The following is a 21,705-nucleotide window of genomic DNA, read 5'->3' as shown; positions in this document are numbered from 1 at the left end:
TCAAGCACCACACTCCGAACCCAGCGAAAGTGAGACAGAAAAAAACAAAAGGCGTGACTGTTCCTCTCTGATATAGCACCGCTGAGACATTGGGACATGCTTGAGCTGGAGAAATGTGAGCAGTGGCCTTTATCTGTCAGGAGAAAAAAAAAGAGTGAGGAACAGTGAGTGTGAGAGAGAGAGAGAGCAGAGACAGAGCACTGTGTTGTGAAAGTGGAGATTAATACAAATACAGTGGAAAGAAGGAGGGGGAGCTCTATCTCTCGTCCTCTTTTCTCTTGTTCCCTCCCTCTCTCTGCTCCCTCCCCTGGGCTGCAGGAGTAGTAGGAGGTTAACGTGACTGTGAGAGCTGTACTTTAAAACAGCACGGCGGGCCAAACTCACACACTCAGACACACTCACAGCTGAGAAATCACACTGAAACATAAGGTCTGTAAACACTCACAATTTTGGGTGAGGTTTAAGGATGTTTTTTATTCATTAGATAATTAAACAAAGTTTGTATCTGACTGAGTTTGTCTTCACAGGTCAATCCCTCTGGATTTCTATATGGATCTGGGACTGTAAACTATTTCAAGAGGGAAATATCAGAGACAGATTTCAATTTGGTGTAGGACTGTAAAGGAAGGTACCTGGACACATAGTGGAGATGGATGCAGGCCCGTTGGCATCAGTGGCCGAAGGCTCTCCGGAAGGGGAGACTGTGTGTGCCGCTTTGGCCCGCTATGAAACCACATTGCGGGATGCCGTACGTGAGATCCATGTGGACGTCAGTGCTTTCAAGCTGGGCATCGAGCGGAGACTAGAAGATGCCATTAATGTGAGTGGACCTCTGGGCCGGGCCGTGGCACAGCTGCAGCAGGAGAACCGGCAGCTCAGGGGTCAGTTAGAGGCCCTGACCCGACAGGTAGAGATGCTGACGGGGTCGGTGTGCGACAGAAGCGCACTTCTCACTGAAGGATCGGCACCACCACAGAGCAACAGCAGCACCGTGGGGCATCAGTCTCCACCGTCTGCGGCCCCCAGCGTAGCAGCTCTGACCGGCTCTGCCTCCAGCCCCACCGCCACACGCTTCTCCAGCAGAGCCACCTTCTCCGTCACCAGCAAAACTAATGTGAGTAGACATTTGCGAGAATGTGTTTAAATGGAAGCGTGACCTCGAGTGAGGTCATTTCGTAGAACTGGAAAGAATTAATTGATGTGAGGAACTTTATGTTGGAAAACTAAATATTTAGACATATAGAGAGAAGCCCGAAGCTGGATAACTAACTGAATGTTTGTAAAAGAGCAGAATTTGTCTCCGACCTTTGGCGCAGTCTCTGACAAATGTGGGATGATGTTTGGATCAAGTGACAGATACTTCACTGCCACAGTTTTTAGGCACAATGTAAATAAATAATTAAACCACCAAGTAGTGTTTTTGCGATGTTGACAAGCTACTAAGCAACTTGCCAAATTAATATCAATTTTATAGTCACTTTACAATCAGAATTTAGAGTTGGATCTATTTTATAAAATTAATGCATTTTTTAAACTGCAAAGGCATAGAGGCTGCACCTGAAGTGGCTTAAATTCTTGAAAAGAGGCTGTTTAATGCTGCATAAATACATGGGAATTAAAATTACAGGAGTAATGTTATGCAACTGATGCTTAAAAATAATTCAATTAACAATATGAGCTTATAATAAATGTACAATTTATGGAATTAAAATAAGGTAGCTCTGATGCTGCATTTAATTTACATAGAAAGCTGCATGTTTTATTATGGCTTTTATGCAGCATTGCGCATAATTTGGAGCAGGAACAAATCTGCCTTCACTCAGTATGTGTAAAGGCTCCAGATTTTTGTGAAATGACAAGTTTTTAATTAAAACAATCACTTTAAAATGCTCAAACAACCCAGATGTTTTGTTCACATTAGTACTGATCAAACCAAGATGATTTTAGCCGATTTAGCAGATGTCATTCATTCAAAGCATGCTTTATTTGATTATGTACATTTCATAGTTTGTACAGTATATTTATAGTGTAAACTCTGCAAAGTTGAGGGAGTTTAGGATCCTGAGATGCAGTTCTTGATATGATGGATAATGGCTCTATTCAGGATTACAGGACTACAGCTTTATTTTGTTTGAGGTGACTGTCTGTTGAGTTGAACCTGTCAGCTTTAAGCCTTTAACAGCTGCTGCTTGTGACAGTAAAACTCAAACGTCATGCAGTCGTCACTCATTACTTTAAAGCTTGTGCTATGGAGTATAAAAATACTATCATTTGCATAGCATGCAAATTTAATTGGCTTGTTTCATAAGGTCTTGTTTTAGACTTCAGGTTTGTCAACGGTTTTTCTAAATCATCATAATTGTAGTAGCAGGGAGTGCAGTTGATTTTGGCTGTGAGTGAGAGTCAGTAGAGACATGGAAGGCTGTTATCTTCCCTGCCACATCCACACCTGCCAACCGCATAATCAGAGAGCTACATTCTGGGCTTGTAAAATACTCAGAGACTGTTGTGGCAGGTCTGCAGAGCACTCCCTTTCAGGCTCAGCCTGCAGGAAAAAGTGAGCGAGAGAGAGAGAAAGACTGGAAAAAGACAGCGAGACTCCACGTGGGGATGTGTGCTGGCCTGCCTCCACGTGGCTGTACTGAGAGCACCTGCAGATATCATGAGTATCACACTTTATCTCTCGCTCTTCCTTCTAACTCCGTGTCTGTCTCTGATTCTTTCAGAGGCCTGATGTACTTTCCGTTCTTGGGAAATAACAGTTTATCCTGGGCTCAATCTCAGACTGCCGCCACTGTATCTGAGGCATTTCTTGTTCTTGTCTCTCAACTATCATTCTGTCTCACACGAAACACTGTCTCCAGTCCTCTTCATTTATCACTCCCTCTCTTTCTTTCTGTCCGTCATTCTATGCTTGGCCTCTTTCACTATAGTTCATAGTCCTCTGAATTTAAATTGAAATTGATGTCGCAAACAAGATGCATATATGAAATTTGAATTTCAATGTAAAGACGTAAAATTAAAATTTATTGAAATTCAAAGATTAAATAAAAAAGATAAGATTAAACTAGATAGATGGACAGAACAACGAGAACAACTGAAAGACAGATAGATAGATAGATGGATGGATGGATGGATGGATGGATGATGGATGGATGGATGGAAATAACGATGATGGATAGAACAACGAGAACGACGGATGGACGGATGAACGGACAGACAGACAGTGATAGATAGATAGATAGATAGATGGATGGATGGATGGATGATGGATGGGTGGATGGATGGATGGATGGAAAGAACGATGATGGATAGAACAACAAGAACAATGGATGGATGGATGAACGGACAGACAGACAGATAGATAGATAGATAGATAGATAGAACAATGGATTGATAGATGATATATCGATAGATAGAAAGAAGGATGGATAGTTAGAAAGAATATATATATGACAACTACTCATGACAACAAGATGCCAGGTTCATTATATATGTTTTTGCTGCAACTTTACTGTCAAAACTTTAAACACACATGAACTGTATCATCCTGTGTTCCTCTTCCTGTCCAGAGTTCAGGCGACCAGCAAATGCTTTTGCTCTGCCCTCACTGTGTGCTGTCTCCACAGAGGAGTCCTGCACTGCTGTTGCCAATTACCGCTGCATTTCTGCGGTTTCAATGGGCCATTGTGTCGACATTCTGCCTCATTTGAAGTACACTGGGTGAGTCAGGATTTAAAGAACACCCAGGACACCCTTTCTTTATTCAGCGGGATGTGGTGTAGATCTAGCACTGCCGAACTCCTCTGGAGTCTCTCGGGTTTGAAGGACAGGTGCTTGGCTGGAAACCACACCTGTGGAGCCTGGTCCCACCGCACGTTCACATTTGTCCTCGAGCACAAAAAAGCCTCTTGCCCTCCATTACTGCTGATGTGAATAAATTGTTTAGGGGTCAGTAGGTTATCTTTGATTCTACTGTGCCTCAACATAGTCACTGTATTGTAAAAGTCAGACACTTTGACTCCCACTGGAACGCGTGTGTGTGTTCTGCTGTGCTTCTCCAGGGCATGTGAGGGAGAGAGCAAAGATTGGGGTGGGAGGAAGATAAGATTTGCACGGGTGTTATCGGCGGTAACTCTGTTAAAGCATGCTCAAAATCTCAGAGAAAGGATATAGACACACGCAGGCGCTCACAGACACAAATACGCTAACAGATATTGCAGATATTTAGTATTAGCCATAAATTCAGTCGATTTCCTCTTAGCTTCATGCTGTCAATCCCAAATAATGAAGATTATCCGGCCTGGATTTGGCCTCCGGATCCTTGTCTAAGAAGTTTTTATTGATTTTTTTTTCCAGCTGCTATTCATTGCGCTTCAAGTTAGCAATGGCATCAGAGTAGATATTAACAGCTGTCTTCTAGTGATTCGTGATGCTAAACTAGTTGACAGTGGGTTTCACAAATCTCTCAACTAACTATTTTGTGTTGTATTTCTCTAGATGTTTCACAGTTTTGTTTTAGTCATAGTTTTTGTATTTTGACTTTTTGTATTTTCCTTTAAATTGTCAATATTTTATCAAGTTATATTGATTTATATTAGTCAGTTTTACTCAGATAAAATAGCACCTAGTTTTAGTTTAGTTAAATCACATTGATGAGCGAGTGCAACATATACAAAATATATTCAAACATTTTATACATTAAATACTTTTATTTATTGTCATGGTGCACTTATTTTACCTCGTCTTCTTTTTACTGACAAAATCAAAAAACCCTTTGTTAATGGTTTTCATCAATAATCTCAGTGACAAAAGTCAATCTGCACATCTTCTCAAAGAGACTGAATCATCTGCATTATGGAATTAAAATCCTCCACTAGGCTTGTTGCAACTAGCAGAATTTGCATCATTTTCTTGAGCCAAACTAGCCCTAAGTACAGATGCAATTCACTTTCTCCACTGGGAAGTCAGCATATTTCAGAATGTACTATTAAAGTAAATAAACTGTAAATTGTATAATGTAAATTTGACTTAGGAAGTAGGTAACAAATGAATATGTATATTGTTTTTGTTGAGGAGCTTAAGAAAATTCATGTGGATTGTCATATTGCAAGTATTTTTCAATCAAGACGTTTTACACAGGCAAAGAACCGTAAACAATTATAGCTTTGACATACACCGTTCACCATGTTATTATGACATAACCATAAACATTCATGCCTTCTGTGACATGTTTATACACACCACACATCTGTAGCGAGGACCGTTTTTCCTCTACATAAACCCCATGTTGCCAAGCTTCACCAAATGACCATAACAGCACTTCAAATCCCATGTTTGGCTCTGGCAGTGTGGGAAACGCTCTCCCCACTTTTACTTGCCTCACCCCAGAGTGCCAGTACATCTAGTTTTCACCCATCTAATATTGCCAAAGTCGAGCTGTTTGTAAAACGGTCCACTTTGGTTACATGGAGCCCAGAGGAATGTCGTTTGATCTGACATGCTTGGCTTTAAATTCGGTTTTGATGTTGGGAGTTTTCTAGATTTGGACAGCCTGCCAGGTAGCCAAGGCAGCTTCCAAAGGCTTAAAAGCTGAGCATTTGTTTGCAAAGGTTCACTTAAGCGTCCACATTTGCGAGGCTGCTGGACTATAAGCCTTTATTTATGAGGCAAATGCGTATGAAAATGCGCCTGTATAATTTTATGCCTTGGCAGGAGGGTTAAAGGAGCTTACTTGAACATACTAGCATGTGTTTGTTTGCATGTGTTTGTGTGAGATATGTTTGACGTTTCCAGCTCGGCGCTGGCCCGAAGCCAAATCACTCACAATGGAACAGATCGTTTAATCTCCTCCCGTTGCCCTGCCTGGATCTCCATGCCCAGCACAGATTCTTGGCAGAGAAGAAGGAGTAGAACAAAAATCCTTTGCACAGCTATTAATACAGTAGAGTATAGAGAGAGAGAAAGAGGGAAAGAGTGAGGGAATGCGAGAGGGAGGGTGGAAAAGAGAGAATAGATTGTGGATGGGGGGCTAGCGAAAGGCATCCAGCCGCTCCCATGCTGCCCCTGGCTCTCCTAATTACTTCCAGTCAATGCCATGTATTTTCATCTCCGTGGTTACAGGTTAATAATTCTGTGTTTACGGGATGACCTCACTGCCCTTCAGGAACCATTGTCCCTCCTTGTAGGAATGCGTAAGGGCCAAAATTGGGAGAAGTTAGACCTTGCTAGTTAAGACCTTGCCTATCCACCCTACATGGAGTCACATTATTTCCCATGTGTGTCTCAGCTGGTGCTAGAAAGTCTAAACCAAGTTAAGCTCTTAGATTTTGGGTGCAAACTCCTAAAATGGTCCATTTTCTCTCTCTGGTCTGAGGTGGTGTGTTTGACCACTGCCCAGGTTTATGTTCTCCATCTGCTGGTGGGGCTGTAGATGTAGCGAGCCCCTCTGGGCTACAAACCATCAATCTTGCTGCAGTGAATCGTGTTGAAGTGGACTCACTGCATGGTCCTGTAGTTTTAATCTGAAGAGGTTTCTCAAGAGTCTAGGAGCTCCTGCGTCAGAACACACACGATTGTTTATAGATGAGTAATGTACAGTTCAGTTTCAAATGCACTTCCTACTATGAGGGTGCTTTGGTAAACCAAAGAGGTGTAGAAATGTTTTGTTAGGCAACCTAAAACGTAAAATACCAGGTGGTATTTTCCAATTCTTTTCAGTGAACCGTTTCACAAACAGCACTGAATGATTCATTTGGGAATTCAAATGATTCAGTTGCACCAGTTAAACTTACTGATTCAGTAATCCAGTTTGAGCACATCTTAAGCTAACAAATCCCTTAATTGGTCTTGTCTGACTAGAAACGAGCCAAGAATTGAGAGTAATCCTCAAAGCTTGAATATGCTGACTCCTAATAATTCATAATAATGTCAGACTGGACTCTAACCAGTATTTAATATGACTGAATAAACTTGACTACATTTGGTTACACCAATTAAATTAAATTAGAAGGTCAGATTCAGGGCTTGAATTTATATGGCCTGGAGGACAACAAGGCTTTTTACAGTTTACATTTGTGAATGTGGGAGTATGTAGGAGTGAAAATGAAACACACCCAACTCCCTGAGAAATCAGGAGGAATTCTCGTAGTTCACATGCAGCTGAGTGTTCAAATGCCTCTGCACAGGTTTTCTTTCCATTCTTGCTTCTGTTAGAAGATAGAAATTGCGGGCTTTGTGGTGCTTCAAAAAACAGGTGTTTGGGCCTCTTTCTTCACAAACACTTGAGTTTGTGAAGGAAATTACAGAGCAAAGATCCTTACAAAAAACAAGGCATCCCATCCCTGTCTGTCTCAACTTTATAGACTCTACCTTTCTCGGACTTTTTAACAGCAGGAAAAAACGACCCTTAAATTACTATCGGCTAAATTGGGGAACAAATATTTCTCTTCAATCAAGAATGATTCACTTGTTTTTCACACTCTAGATTTATGCCTTAAACAGCATCCACTCCGCTTTTCCTGATCATGACCCTCCTGCTCCAAAAGTGAGACTAGCTATTTGTACATTGGAAAATATAAATAGCACTATCAGCATGGCTTAATAGTACCAGAGAGGGCCTTGTAAGAGCTGGCTATCTGTAGGATTTGAGTGACAGGGGCTGGAATTAGTCCTCGGAACCCTCCAGAGTTCTCCCACAAACATGCCCTCTATTGTTGTTTATGTTCCATTCCATTCCCCCTCCACCACAATGTTCCAAGAATCTCAAATGTCACACTGAGGCAAGAATATCCTCTTAGATACATTTAAAATCAGATGTGCACACACACAGCGCTTCATCAAAACTGGCATTCATCTCTCGGATCACACAGAGCAGCTCTCTGTTTGCTCTTGCAGTAACAATGCTCAACTCCTATTTTACTCACCATCAAATCACTCCGAGATTATATACAATACAACCTTGTGATTATCCAAAGAAAAATCTTCCTTTATGCACCCCAGCATTGCACAGGCAGGCTGCCAGAATGCTGGGGAAATACTTATTTTGCCGTAGAGGGACATTTAGACTCGCATGAAAGGTTTTCTGTGTGGGGAGTCCATTGTCTGAGCGGACTGTACATAGTAACCGCATTTAGAGGCATTCGAAGATTCCTCAAGGCCTTTTCTTGTTTACTGTGTCTCTGAAGGGGCTGCATTCAGTCCTCTAGTGGTCTGTTTTGAATAGTCTGAGAGACGACACTGTTGTCAAAAGCACCCTTATTGTGTTTGAGTGTCCTCAGTTATGGAGGAACAGCATGTACAAGAGACGAGTGACCCTCCCTGAGGACAAAAGGATGGACTGTCCAATTTTTTTTTTCCTCTTGTGTGTGGCTAGAGGACTTGTTGGGCTGAACAACTAAACTGCCATGTTGATGATAATTGATATTGAAAATAGTCTTTTAAACGAATCAGTTGAACCAGTTCACAGCAATAGCATTAAATGATTCAGTTGTGAATTTGACTGATTGTAGCCGTTAACAACTCAATGATCTGTTCAAGACCAGATAGCAATGTCCATTTGAATTGTTTCACAAATAACATTAATTCGTTAATTTGTGAATTTGACTCAATTATCTGCTTGAGACTTGCTCTGAGACCCAGTGGCTATGTCCGATATCTGAATGAATCACCGATTCTTTTCCTCGAATTCATTATTGACATTAATAACATTAATTCATTTGTGAATTTGAAAACGGATTCGTTTACAAGTAAGGCACAATTCGATGCAGGGTTGTCAAAAAAGATTGAAACTAAAAGACAATGCTGTTCCGATTATATTGGATCTGACAGTAATGCCGCACCACACAAGTGTGAGTAACGTTAACTGTTTTTATTACGTGGTCACTATTGCTTTGTCTGTTAAACAGATCGTTTGATGAGTTATTTATGCATTTTTGACCTAAATCACTGCAGCGTCCATCTGTGAAGGACGTAGACTGTCAAACATGCACAACTATTAGCCAATCATAGCAGTGGGCGTTCACTTCAGAGTCTACAATCCATCACGCCTATTCATACAGAGCGTTCTGATGAGGGGGGTCAAAAACAGGACAGAAAATAGCCTATTTCTCAGTGGCTATGTCCGTGCCCAGTGGCTAATCACCGATTCTTTTCAATAATTCAGTTGAACCAGTTAAAAAAAACATTAATTAATTTGTGAATTTGACTGATCCATTTCAGCTGATCTGATTGCATCAGCCATCAAGTCAGCAATTCAATAATCTGTTTGAAACCAGATAGTTCAATCTGTGAATATATCATTCTTTTGAGGCCAGCAACTCACTGATCTGCTCCGAAACCTGATGGCATTGTCAGATTTGTAAATGAATAATTCTTTCAAGATTAAAGTTGGGCTGAACAGCTAAATTAATATGATGATAGTACTTTAATAGGTTTGAAAAATAAAAGTAAAATAAAAAGTAATGTTATTATAGCAGTGCGATTAATTGATAAATTAAAGATCATCGATTATCAAAATAGTTGTTAGTTGCAGCCTTAGACTAAAGTGCTTTTCCACATGTTCTGTCTCACCTCCCTATTTCCTGCACTTGCTTTATTGCTCCTCTCTATTAATGCAATGACGCATTCTCTGGGATGGGGAATGTGTTGTTCCTGGAGGAAAAAAGAGCAACTGGGGTGAGTGCATGCGGTTCAGTGAACATGAGATGGGTGTGGTTAGATTCCCCCCTACACCTCTTAATTTAGCCCAGGGGCCGAGCAGCAGGTGACCTCTGTGCCAAAATAGTGTCTGAACCAATGCATTTGGAAGGAATTTCAGATACAAACCTTAATGGCTGTAGGCAGTGTTTTTCCAAATTCAGGCTGTGCGAAAATACTATAATACATACCTGCGTGTTCAGCCAGCAAATCAGAGTTGGATACGTTTCATGTTTGGGGTGAATTTTGTCTCCCCCTATCTCCTTTTCTCAATGGGACAGGCAACTGCTCCCCTCCAGCATTCTTTAGATGTGATGTCACCTGGCCCCCAGTTCAATTACTCCTTGAGTCTCACTAGAAAGCTATTTCTCTTTTAAAATGCACTTATTGCGTGCCTAGTTTTTAATCCCTGTGTTTTTGTATTTGCACTCATAAATGAGCACTTCCCGTGCATGAAGACACATTTGTTTGCATATTAGCATGTGTTTGCATGTACTAGTGAGGGTCAGGCTACACACAAAGGAGCTTTTTAAAGCCCATTGGTAAGCTGCCAGGTAATTAATGACAGTGCAAGAGACAACTAAACATGCACAGCCATTCGTTTGGTTTGTTTCCAGGCCTTAAACAACTAGTCCGCCACCCTCTTAGGAGGCAATCTGCTTTTATAATGGTTAGCTCATTGCAGCCAAGGCCAAACATCTGTATCTGTATAAGTATTTGATGGTTGAGGTCTGAAGGAAATGAAGCAAGGCGGTGACCTTCATGTGTCAGCGTGTAACTTCAAGGCACTTATGTTAGCATGTGTTCTTGCATTTAGGTCAGACAGAAGAGTGCATAGAGGGCACAAGTGGCTATTAAAGATTAAAATAGACCAACAAAGCAGCCATATCTATTGATGACCCACATCAGCTCTGATCCAGAGTTTTGATTTATTTTTAAAAGAGACTAGGCTTCTGTAAACATCACTGGACTCCATAGTGATTTCATAGTGAACTCATCAATCAAATGTCTTTGATTAGATTACATCATTCACTTGCTTTAGCAGAATGTGACCTTCTGAAGAACTCATTTGAAGCCACTTTGGCTCTTTTCATGTCTCTGATTAGCGTTTATTGGATAATCACATCATGTGTCTGATGTTCATTACCCTGTTTTGGTGTTTAACAATTTGGGACTGTGCCTCTTGTGAAAGATACTTGTTTTTTAAGGGCTTGTTTTAAAGCTATTTATTTATAACCAATTTATTGATAACCAAAAAATGCTGATATTAAAATTCCACATTGTTTTGTCTAGCAATCGTGTTTAAATGCTACAGATGACTTTAGGCATTACAACATATAATGTACAGTATGAAAAATTTGCTAAAGATTACATTTAACAGTGTTATTAAATTATTAGTCTTTTTAAAGATGAATCATAAATGCTGCTTCTCTCTCTAACAGAGTGTTGAGCGAGATGAGCCCATTGAAGTGGATCCAGCACCAGTTTCCCAAGGCTTGGAGAATGGACACTTATCCTCAACAGGTATTACCCATAATTACTTCTCGAAACCACTCAAAACAAGTCGCAAACTGTGTCTCTGAAGGGGATGCATTCAGTGCTCTAGTGGTCTGTTTTGAATAGTCTGAGAGACGACACTGTTGTCAAAAGCACCCTTATTGTGCTTGAGTGTCCTCAGTTATGGAGGAACAGCATGTACAAGAGGTGAGTGACCCTCCCTGAGGACAAAAGGATGGACTGTCCAATTTTTTTTTCCTCTTGTGTGTGGCTAGAGGACTTGTTGGGCTGAACAACTAAACTTCCATGTTGATGATAATTGATATTGAAAATAGTCTTTTAAACGAATCAGTTGAACCAGTTCACAGCAATAGCATTAAATGATTCAGTTGTGAATTTGACTGATTGTAGCCGTTAACAACTCAATGATCTGTTCAAGACCAGATAGCAATGTCCATTTGAATTGTTTCACAAATAACATTAATTCGTTAATTTGTGAATTTGACTCAATTATCTGCTTGAGACTTGCTCTGAGACCCAGTGGCTATGTCCGATATCTGAATGAATCACCGATTCTTTTCCTCGAATTCATTATTGACATTAATAACATTAATTCATTTGTGAATTTGAAAACGGATTCGTTTACAAGTAAGGCACAATTCGACGCAGGGTTGTCAAAAAAGATTGAAACTAAAAGACAATGCTGTTCCGATTATATTGGATCTGACAGTAATGCCGCACCACACAAGTGTGAGTAACGTTAACTGTTTTTATTACGTGGTCACTATTGCTTTGTCTGTTAAACAGATCGTTTGATGAGTTATTTATGCATTTTTGACCTAAATCACTGCAGCGTCCATCTGTGAAGGACGTAGACTGTCAAACATGCACAACTATTAGCCAATCATAGCAGTGGGCGTTCACTTCAGAGTCTACAATCCATCACGCCTATTCATACAGAGCGTTCTGATGAGGGGGGTCAAAAACAGGACAGAAAATAGCCTATTTCTCAGTGGCTATGTCCGTGCCCAGTGGCTAATCACCGATTCTTTTCAATAATTCAGTTGAACCAGTTAAAAAAAACATTAATTAATTTGTGAATTTGACTGATCCATTTCAGCTGATCTGATTGCATCAGCCATCAAGTCAGCAATTCAATAATCTGTTTGAAACCAGATAGTTCAATCTGTGAATATATCATTCTTTTGAGGCCAGCAACTCACTGATCTGCTCCGAAACCTGATGGCATTGTCAGATTTGTAAATGAATAATTCTTTCAAGATTAAAGTTGGGCTGAACAGCTAAATTAATATGATGATAGTACTTTAATAGGTTTGAAAAATAATCGAATTCATTATTGACATTAATAACATTAATTCATTTGTGAATTTGAAAACGGATTCGTTTACAAGTAAGGCACAATTCGATGCAGGGTTGTCAAAAAAGATTGAAACTAAAAGACAATGCTGTTCCGATTATATTGGATCTGACAGTAATGCCGCACCACACAAGTGTGAGTAACGTTAACTGTTTTTATTACGTGGTCACTATTGCTTTGTCTGTTAAACAGATCGTTTGATGAGTTATTTATGCATTTTTGACCTAAATCACTGCAGCGTCCATCTGTGAAGGACGTAGACTGTCAAACATGCACAACTATTAGCCAATCATAGCAGTGGGCGTTCACTTCAGAGTCTACAATCCATCACGCCTATTCATACAGAGCGTTCTGATGAGGGGGGTCAAAAACAGGACAGAAAATAGCCTATTTCTCAGTGGCTATGTCCGTGCCCAGTGGCTAATCACCGATTCTTTTCAATAATTCAGTTGAACCAGTTAAAAAAAACATTAATTAATTTGTGAATTTGACTGATCCATTTCAGCTGATCTGATTGCATCAGCCATCAAGTCAGCAATTCAATAATCTGTTTGAAACCAGATAGTTCAATCTGTGAATATATCATTCTTTTGAGGCCAGCAACTCACTGATCTGCTCCGAAACCTGATGGCATTATCAGATTTGTAAATGAATAATTCTTTCAAGATTAAAGTTGGGCTGAACAGCTAAATTAATATGATGATAGTACTTTATTAGGTTTGAAAAATAAAAGTAAAATAAAAAGTAATGTTATTATAGCAGTGCGATTAATTGATAAATTAAAGATCATCGATTATCAAAATAGTTGTTAGTTGCAGCCTTAGACTAAAGTGCTTTTCCACATGTTCTGTCTCACCTCCCTATTTCCTGCACTTGCTTTATTGCTCCTCTCTATTAATGCAATGACGCATTCTCTGGGATGGGGAATGTGTTGTTCCTGGAGGAAAAAAGAGCAACTGGGGTGAGTGCATGCGGTTCAGTGAACATGAGATGGGTGTGGTTAGATTCCCCCCTACACCTCTTAATTTAGCCCAGGGGCCGAGCAGCAGGTGACCTCTGTGCCAAAATAGTGTCTGAACCAATGCATTTGGAAGGAATTTCAGATACAAACCTTAATGGCTGTAGGCAGTGTTTTTCCAAATTCAGGCTGTGCGAAAATACTATAATACATGTTCCCTATCACTAAACAGTCACATGTCTGCTGATATCCCCTAGAGAGACTGACACATGACGCAGTCCAGCATTGAAAACCTGCGTGTTCAGCCAGCAAATCAGAGTTGGATACGTTTCATGTTTGGGGTGAATTTTGTCTCCCCCTATCTCCTTTTCTCAATGGGACAGGCAACTGCTCCCCTCCAGCATTCTTTAGATGTGATGTCACCTGGCCCCCAGTTCAATTACTCCTTGAGTCTCACTAGAAAGCTATTTCTCTTTTAAAATGCACTTATTGCGTGCCTAGTTTTTAATCCCTGTGTTTTTGTATTTGCACTCATAAATGAGCACTTCCCGTGCATGAAGACACATTTGTTTGCATATTAGCATGTGTTTGCATGTACTAGTGAGGGTCAGGCTACACACAAAGGAGCTTTTTAAAGCCCATTGGTAAGCTGCCAGGTAATTAATGACAGTGCAAGAGACAACTAAACATGCACAGCCATTCGTTTGGTTTGTTTCCAGGCCTTAAACAACTAGTCCGCCACCCTCTTAGGAGGCAATCTGCTTTTATAATGGTTAGCTCATTGCAGCCAAGGCCAAACATCTGTATCTGTATAAGTATTTGATGGTTGAGGTCTGAAGGAAATGAAGCAAGGCGGTGACCTTCATGTGTCAGCGTGTAACTTCAAGGCACTTATGTTAGCATGTGTTCTTGCATTTAGGTCAGACAGAAGAGTGCATAGAGGGCACAAGTGGCTATTAAAGATTAAAATAGACCAACAAAGCAGCCATATCTATTGATGACCCACATCAGCTCTGATCCAGAGTTTTGATTTATTTTTAAAAGAGACTAGGCTTCTGTAAACATCACTGGACTCCATAGTGATTTCATAGTGAACTCATCAATCAAATGTCTTTGATTAGATTACATCATTCACTTGCTTTAGCAGAATGTGACCTTCTGAAGAACTCATTTGAAGCCACTTTGGCTCTTTTCATGTCTCTGATTAGCGTTTATTGGATAATCACATCATGTGTCTGATGTTCATTACCCTGTTTTGGTGTTTAACAATTTGGGACTGTGCCTCTTGTGAAAGATACTTGTTTTTTAAGGGCTTGTTTTAAAGCTATTTATTTATAACCAATTTATTGATAACCAAAAAATGCTGATATTAAAATTCCACATTGTTTTGTCTAGCAATCGTGTTTAAATGCTACAGATGACTTTAGGCATTACAACATATAATGTACAGTATGAAAAATTTGCTAAAGATTACATTTAACAGTGTTATTAAATTATTAGTCTTTTTAAAGATGAATCATAAATGCTGCTTCTCTCTCTAACAGAGTGTTGAGCGAGATGAGCCCATTGAAGTGGATCCAGCACCAGTTTCCCAAGGCTTGGAGAATGGACACTTATCCTCAACAGGTATTACCCATAATTACTTCTCGAAACCACTCAAAACAAGTCGAACACAACAGAAACAAGCCACAACACAACGGAAATAAGCCACAACACAACAAAATTAGCAAAACACAACAGAAACAAGCCGCAACACAACAAAATTAGCAAAACACAACAGAAACAAGCCACAACACAACGAAAACAAGCCACAACACAACGATATTAGCAAAACACAACAGAAACAAGCCTCATCACAATGGAAACAAGCCACAACACAATGAAATTAGTCCTATGCGTTGTGTGGTGGCAATAAACATCATGGCATGTAATAGAAAATTTGAAAAGACTGTTGTTTAAATTTATTTCAGCATAAACACACATCATTAGACAGGTAAAGTAAATGCAGGTGAAAATAATGTAGTTAATATAATTAAAATTCAACTAAAAAGTTGCATGGATATGTACTGTAACAGAACAGTCAATATACTTTAAGCGATCCCTATACCACAACCATAAAAGTTGATAACCACACAAAATATAGCATTGGAATTACTGTGAGAAAGATTTTTTCCAACTGATGAATGATCAAAATCCACACAACTTTAAAGAGATCGAACTTTTAATGTGGCAGAGAACAGAACTGCAGAGTGCACTTAAAATAAACATAACATTATCGTACACTGGTGTAAAAACAAAAATAGGTATTAGTATGAATGGCACATTATACTTCTTCAATTGAGACTAATTGACCACAATCCATCATCTCTCCAATCAGAAAACTCCACTATGCCTTTGAGGAGAATCTCGCCACCCAACGGTGTGTCACAGGAGCACTCAGCCCCTGTTTCGATGGCGATGCCACACCTGCCAATCACAGCAACCACCAAAGTGGCTGACTCAGCAGTTATGAAAAGTCCTGAGTCACCTGGTAGCCCAATGCAAGCCACGCCGTCAGCCATAACAGATTCACTGACAAACAGTCAGCCGGTCACCAGTAATAACCAGCCACAACTAGAGTCTCCTGTTCATGCAGGTATGACTATTACAACTTCACAAATTGAGGCTACAGATGAGTCTTTGTCTTTCTGCTGTCATTTCCTAAATGTGTGTGTTGGTCTTGTGGTTGCAGTTTCGTCTGTGAAAACATGGGCTCCGAATCCTGCCAGGACTATGGGCTCTCCACGGCTTAGTGGTAGGACAAATTCAACCGTTCTCTGTGACTCATATATACAGCAGTGCTTTTATCATAAAGTCTGTCTCATTGTTTGTGTTGCTACATGTTTGGTCTTACAGAGAAAGCATCTTCGGCTCCAGCCAAGTCAGTGACTTACTCTGGGCTTTTCCCACACAGTACAGACAGGTGGGTCGAGTGTGAATATGTCTAAGTGCAAATAAAGGTTTCCACTGAGCCAGATAGTCTTGGTAACACTTTACAATGAAGTTGCATTTGTTATCAGTAGTACATTAGTTATCATAAACCGTGAACAAGCCATTTTTTGTATATCATTTATTTATCTTGGTTAATGTTAATATCTATATACACTACCATTTAAAAAATACCTTTATTCAGCAAAGATGCATCACATCAAAAGTGACAGTAAAGATATGTATAATGTTACAAAAGCTTTTGAACTTTTATATTCGTCAATGAATCCTGAAAAAATAAACTATCACAGTTTTCACAAAAATATTGCGCAGCACAGTAATATGGAATGAGCATGTGACTCTGAAGACTAGAGTAATGGCTATTGAAAATTCAGCTTTGCCATCACATGAATAAATTAATTACATTTTAAAATATATAAAAAAATAGAAAACAGTTATTGTAATAATATTTCACAATATTACTGTTTTTACTGTTTTAAATCAAATAAATGTAGGTTTGGTTAGCATAAAAGGCTTCTTTTAAAAACATATTAAAATATATATATTACCGATTCCAAACTTTTGAACAGTGTATACTAAAGCATTTATTAACACTTCAAGTTGTATAAAATAACATGATGTATTGAGAACAAACGTGAAATAACAATGGAGAGTAGTATATTTATAAATTAGCATTAACTTAGATTAATGCTGTACAAAAAATGCTAATTTTTAGGTCATGATATATAATTATTTATTGTAAAGTGTTATCAGTATTGTATTTTTCTGTCCTATGTTTTTATTTGTAAAACATATTTTGTTTCCCTTTCTAAACTAATTTTTTTTTAAAGTAATGTAACATTTTTAATTAAAAGCGATGCTGTCTACCACACATCTGTGGGCAAGTTAAGTCTTGTTTCAAGCAGACAGTGTCCCTAGTAAAAACACAAATTAGAAAAATGGTCATTTAAAATGGTTATAGGGACTATATTAGTCTCCTGGCTTTGTTAAAACCAAACCTGCGCCCTTGGATTAGACAACTGTGAAATCTATAAAAAATCTCAAATGCATAAATAATTTTATCATGAAGTGTTGCCAAAAAATTTTTTAATATTGCACAGACCTGAAATGTTTCTGGGCCATCTTTTTCTCTTTGTATCAGAAATGTGGATATGTCAGGAGATTTATCCTTCGGTAGAGGTATTGAGCGCAGACGGGAGCTTGTGAGGTCCCAGACTTTACCTCGAAACATTGGAGCCCAGACTCGCAGGTCCGTTTTTGAGAGGCTGGACACTGAGAACAACAGGTAATGGAATCAAATGCAAGTTTATGCAACCTTTCTTTTTAAAGTTCTGAATCATAAAAAAAACTCTTACATTGATCTTCCCAACTAAGTCGACCCAAGCCTGTGGATTCCAAACCAAAGCTGAAACGCTCTCAGAGTTTTGGAGTATCCAGTGCTAGCAGTATCAAGCAGATTCTTCTGGAATGGTGTCGATCCAAGACCATTGGGTACCAGGTAAGACATTCATGCATCATGGGATTTATCTCAAATCAGCAGAAAAAGGGGGCTTTGCACACATATAGTGTATTAAAACTATGATTTAACAACACTTCAGCCTGATAAGATGAGGATTGTCATGCATCACAGGGCTTCCTATACTATTATTTTAAGATTAGCACATTATGAAGTGTTATTCTCTCCATTAGCTTTAACGTATCAACTTTATTAGCATCGAAAAGAGAGTGAATGAACATTATGTGTGGTATTAGTGTTCCATATATTCTGCCTGACTCTAGTGCGGCTCTGCAAACCAGCCCATGTGGCTCTAGTTAGAGATAGTAATGTAATGGTCAAGCCTAATTTAGTGTCAACAGAGAGCAGTACGTAAACATGAGAAGCAGAGCAGACAGCTGACAACACGCATGACTGTTTCCATTTCCCTCAGTGACAGACAATGTCTGAGCCTGTCAGATTTGCCAGCTACGGATGAAAAATTAACACCATTAAATGATGAGGTGTACAGAAAATTCCAGTATATGAAGATAAGAGCCAGAGAACAATAAAATATCTGTTCTGACAGCCACAAGCACGTCTGCAGACTCTCAAAGAAAATTATTATTGTTCTATGTCTCTCGCTTACCCACGGTTTAAGATAAAATAATGCTAGAAGAACCTTCTTTTTCAAATTTATTGTTATTCATTATTATTATTCCCTTAAGATTTATTATATTCTTAAATTAAATTGATGAAAAAAATATAAATTCGGCACACTACTTCAAATTAAAATGAATTAAAATGCAAATTAAATGAAAATAAAAATGTTGGCAACTATCTAAAAATAAAGTTTAAGTTTTTGATATCTTGTTTTATTCAGTTAACGTTTATTTCATTTCAAGTAATGAAAAAAAATGGTTTTAATTTTAATTAAATATAATAACCCTATATATATATATATATATATATGTACCTACCTACATATATGATTCAGGTATGTGAGGCATAGTTATATTTTTATATATTTATTCAGATATTTTTTATACAATTATTTTGATGGAAAATTACAAAAACAGGCCATTTTTTTTTAATAACATACACATTTAAGAAAATATATGAAGCCGACTTTGACTTTGTGTTGAAGGGTATGGGAGCAAAACCTCAGTGCGCTGTGAAATATAATAGCTTCACTCTCTCCCATTCATCTGCAGAACATCGACATTCAAAACTTCTCATCCAGCTGGAGTGACGGCATGGCATTCTGTGCCCTGGTCCACTCTTTCTTCCCCACAGAGTTTGACTACAACGTCCTGTCCCCTGCCGACCGCAAACATAACTTTGAGCTGGCATTCAGCACTGCAGAGTAAGTCACTGGAATGGAGGCAATTCTGTTCAGCCTTTTCACAGTCGCATTGAGATGTCAACACACTTCATGGTGCCTTAACCTCTTAAAGTTGAGTAGTTTGTCTTACTGTCATCCCATCAGACACTGAAAAAGGTAGATGACCAAGAAAAAAAAATACACAATTAACAAGAAAAATTATATATTCACTGCTGTTCAGAACAAACAATTTTTTTACACTTTTATTCAGCAAGGATGCATTAAATTGATCTAAAGTGGCATTTATAATGTTACAAAATATTTCTATTTTAAATCAAATACATGTTTTCTTTTAGCATTGTTTTGACAAAAATATTAACTGTTTTCATCATTTTTAATAATAATAAAATAATAAATTATTTTAATAAATTATATATATAGACAGAAAACGGAAAAATAATATTTCACAGTATTACTTTTTACTGTATTTTTGATCAAATACATGCAGCCTTCATAAGCATAAGACTTTTTTTCCAAAAACATTAAAGAAATGTACTGACCCCAACATCAGTATATTTTTTCCATTGTGTTAAGGCGATATTCTGTCATTTTGTACTCAACCTCATATTATTTCAAACCCATAATGACTGTCAAGCTCCAAAATACACAAACATCTGCATAAAAGATTTAAAAAAACAGGTCATTCTTGTAAAAATCCCCTTTTACATTCTATAGAAAAATACAAATAAATAAAAGTTTGTAATGATATACGGGTGAGCAAATAACGACAGCATATTTATCTTCATTTAAAAGCTCTAATAAAGTATTAAAAGTCTTTAAATAGGAATAGACCGGACAGATGAGATGTGAACTTAGCGTGACCAGACCCAACAAGCTGAACAGAATGATTCCAAAATACAAGTTGACACAAATCATCTGCAGTTGTGCTTCACATCACCTCACAGTACGGCACAGAAGATAAAGTTACTTAGTTTCCGATGCGTCTGAGTCTAGGGTGTCCGTAAAGCGCACTTTAAACCACTAACGCATGCCAACAAATCCCTGTTGAGCTCAAAGGAGCCTCCCCTTCCCCTCGAACGGCTACTCCGACCTGACAGCCCAGCAGCATGACATCATGCTCCTGCAACTCCTGTGTCCCAATTCCCACATCCTGAAATATTCACATAGACCTAAAACTGCACTACCAACGTCATCTGAACATATGCATTACACTTATCATATTAACTGTAATAGTCAACGGACATGGAGAACGAATAAAAACAGCCATACACGTCCAGCCCTGTTAAATCTGCTTCTCTGTATTTCCAGGAAGAAGGCTGGCTGCGATAGGCTCATTGAAGTGGAGGACATGATGGTGATGGGAAGAAAGCCAGACCCCATGTGTGTCTTTACTTACGTCCAGTCACTATATAACCACTTGCGCAAGTTTGAGTGAGAACTTGGCCTCTTTAGCGCCAGCTGAACACTGCACTGTCCCCTGCTGGACAAAACTGAACTCTGACATAGTCACTATGGTATGGGGTTGCAAAATGTCTATGGGAGCCAACACCATTTCAAGCATGATGCTTCTGCAGTTGCATTTTAGTCAAGAAAAGGTCATCGACTATTTATACAGTCCTTCGAGGCATGGCTTTTGTGTATGGCATGCTCTTTTTAGAATGGTGGCCTCTGATTTATTACTAAACAGCTTGAAGTTAAAGGAATAGTTCAGCCCAAAATGAAAATGCACTTATCTTTATAGGCCATCCGTGATGTAGATGAGTCTGTTTCTTTGTTGGAAGTAGATTTGGAGAAATTTACTTCTCCAAATCACTTGCTCACCATTGGATCCTCTGCAGTGAATGGGTGCCGTCAGAGTTCAAACAGCTGATAAAAACACCACAATAATCCACAAGTAATTCACATGAATCCAGGCCATCAATTAACGTCTTATTAAATGAAAAGCTGCATGTTTGTTCGAAACAAATCCATAATTAAAATGTTGCTTTCTGCTAAAATATGAGTCTGTCAAAATTTTGCTTCCTCCAGTGAAAAGGTCATCTTGTCTGAGTCAGGTAAGAAATATGCATAGATTAAGCATCGTTTACAAGCGAAAGCAGTTCTAAACATGTATGTTGGTGGATTTTGATGTGAGAGGACAACAGGGGATGGACCTTTTCACCGGAAGGAAGTATTATCATGGATTATGGACTTGTATTTTGGCCAAAAGTGATGAAGTCAAGTTAAAATGCCTTGACGGATTTGTTTATCACAAACATGCAGCTTTATGGTGTTACTATAGACTGGAGTCATGTGGGTTATTGTGATGTTTTTATCAGCTGTCTGACGGCACCCATTCACTTCACAGGATCCATTGGTAAGCAAGTGAT

At 38.8% G+C, this 21,705-nt stretch overlaps 1 protein-coding gene across 1 annotated transcript; it reads left to right on the top strand.

Annotated features, from left to right (window-relative positions):
* Window positions 1-341: 341 nt before the first annotated feature.
* Window positions 342-21,181, top strand: smtnl (smoothelin, like). The gene is made up of 10 exons (XM_016557050.1): window positions 342-429; window positions 528-1,114; window positions 11,139-11,220; window positions 15,907-16,164; window positions 16,261-16,323; window positions 16,425-16,491; window positions 17,659-17,802; window positions 17,892-18,015; window positions 19,206-19,357; window positions 20,645-21,181. Exons 2-10 carry the CDS (start codon window positions 650-652, stop codon window positions 20,769-20,771), a joined length of 1,482 nt encoding a protein of 493 aa, XP_016412536.1. The 5' UTR covers window positions 342-429; window positions 528-649; the 3' UTR covers window positions 20,772-21,181.
* Window positions 21,182-21,705: the final 524 nt, after the last annotated feature.

Source organism: Sinocyclocheilus rhinocerous, unplaced genomic scaffold (genome assembly GCF_001515625.1).
Source record: "Sinocyclocheilus rhinocerous isolate Xijiao unplaced genomic scaffold, SAMN03320098_v1.1 scaffold166, whole genome shotgun sequence".
Classification (NCBI taxonomy): domain Eukaryota; kingdom Metazoa; phylum Chordata; class Actinopteri; order Cypriniformes; family Cyprinidae; genus Sinocyclocheilus; species Sinocyclocheilus rhinocerous.
The sequence above is the reverse complement of the archived record's forward strand: the minus strand, read 5'-3'. Positions and strand labels throughout refer to the sequence as shown.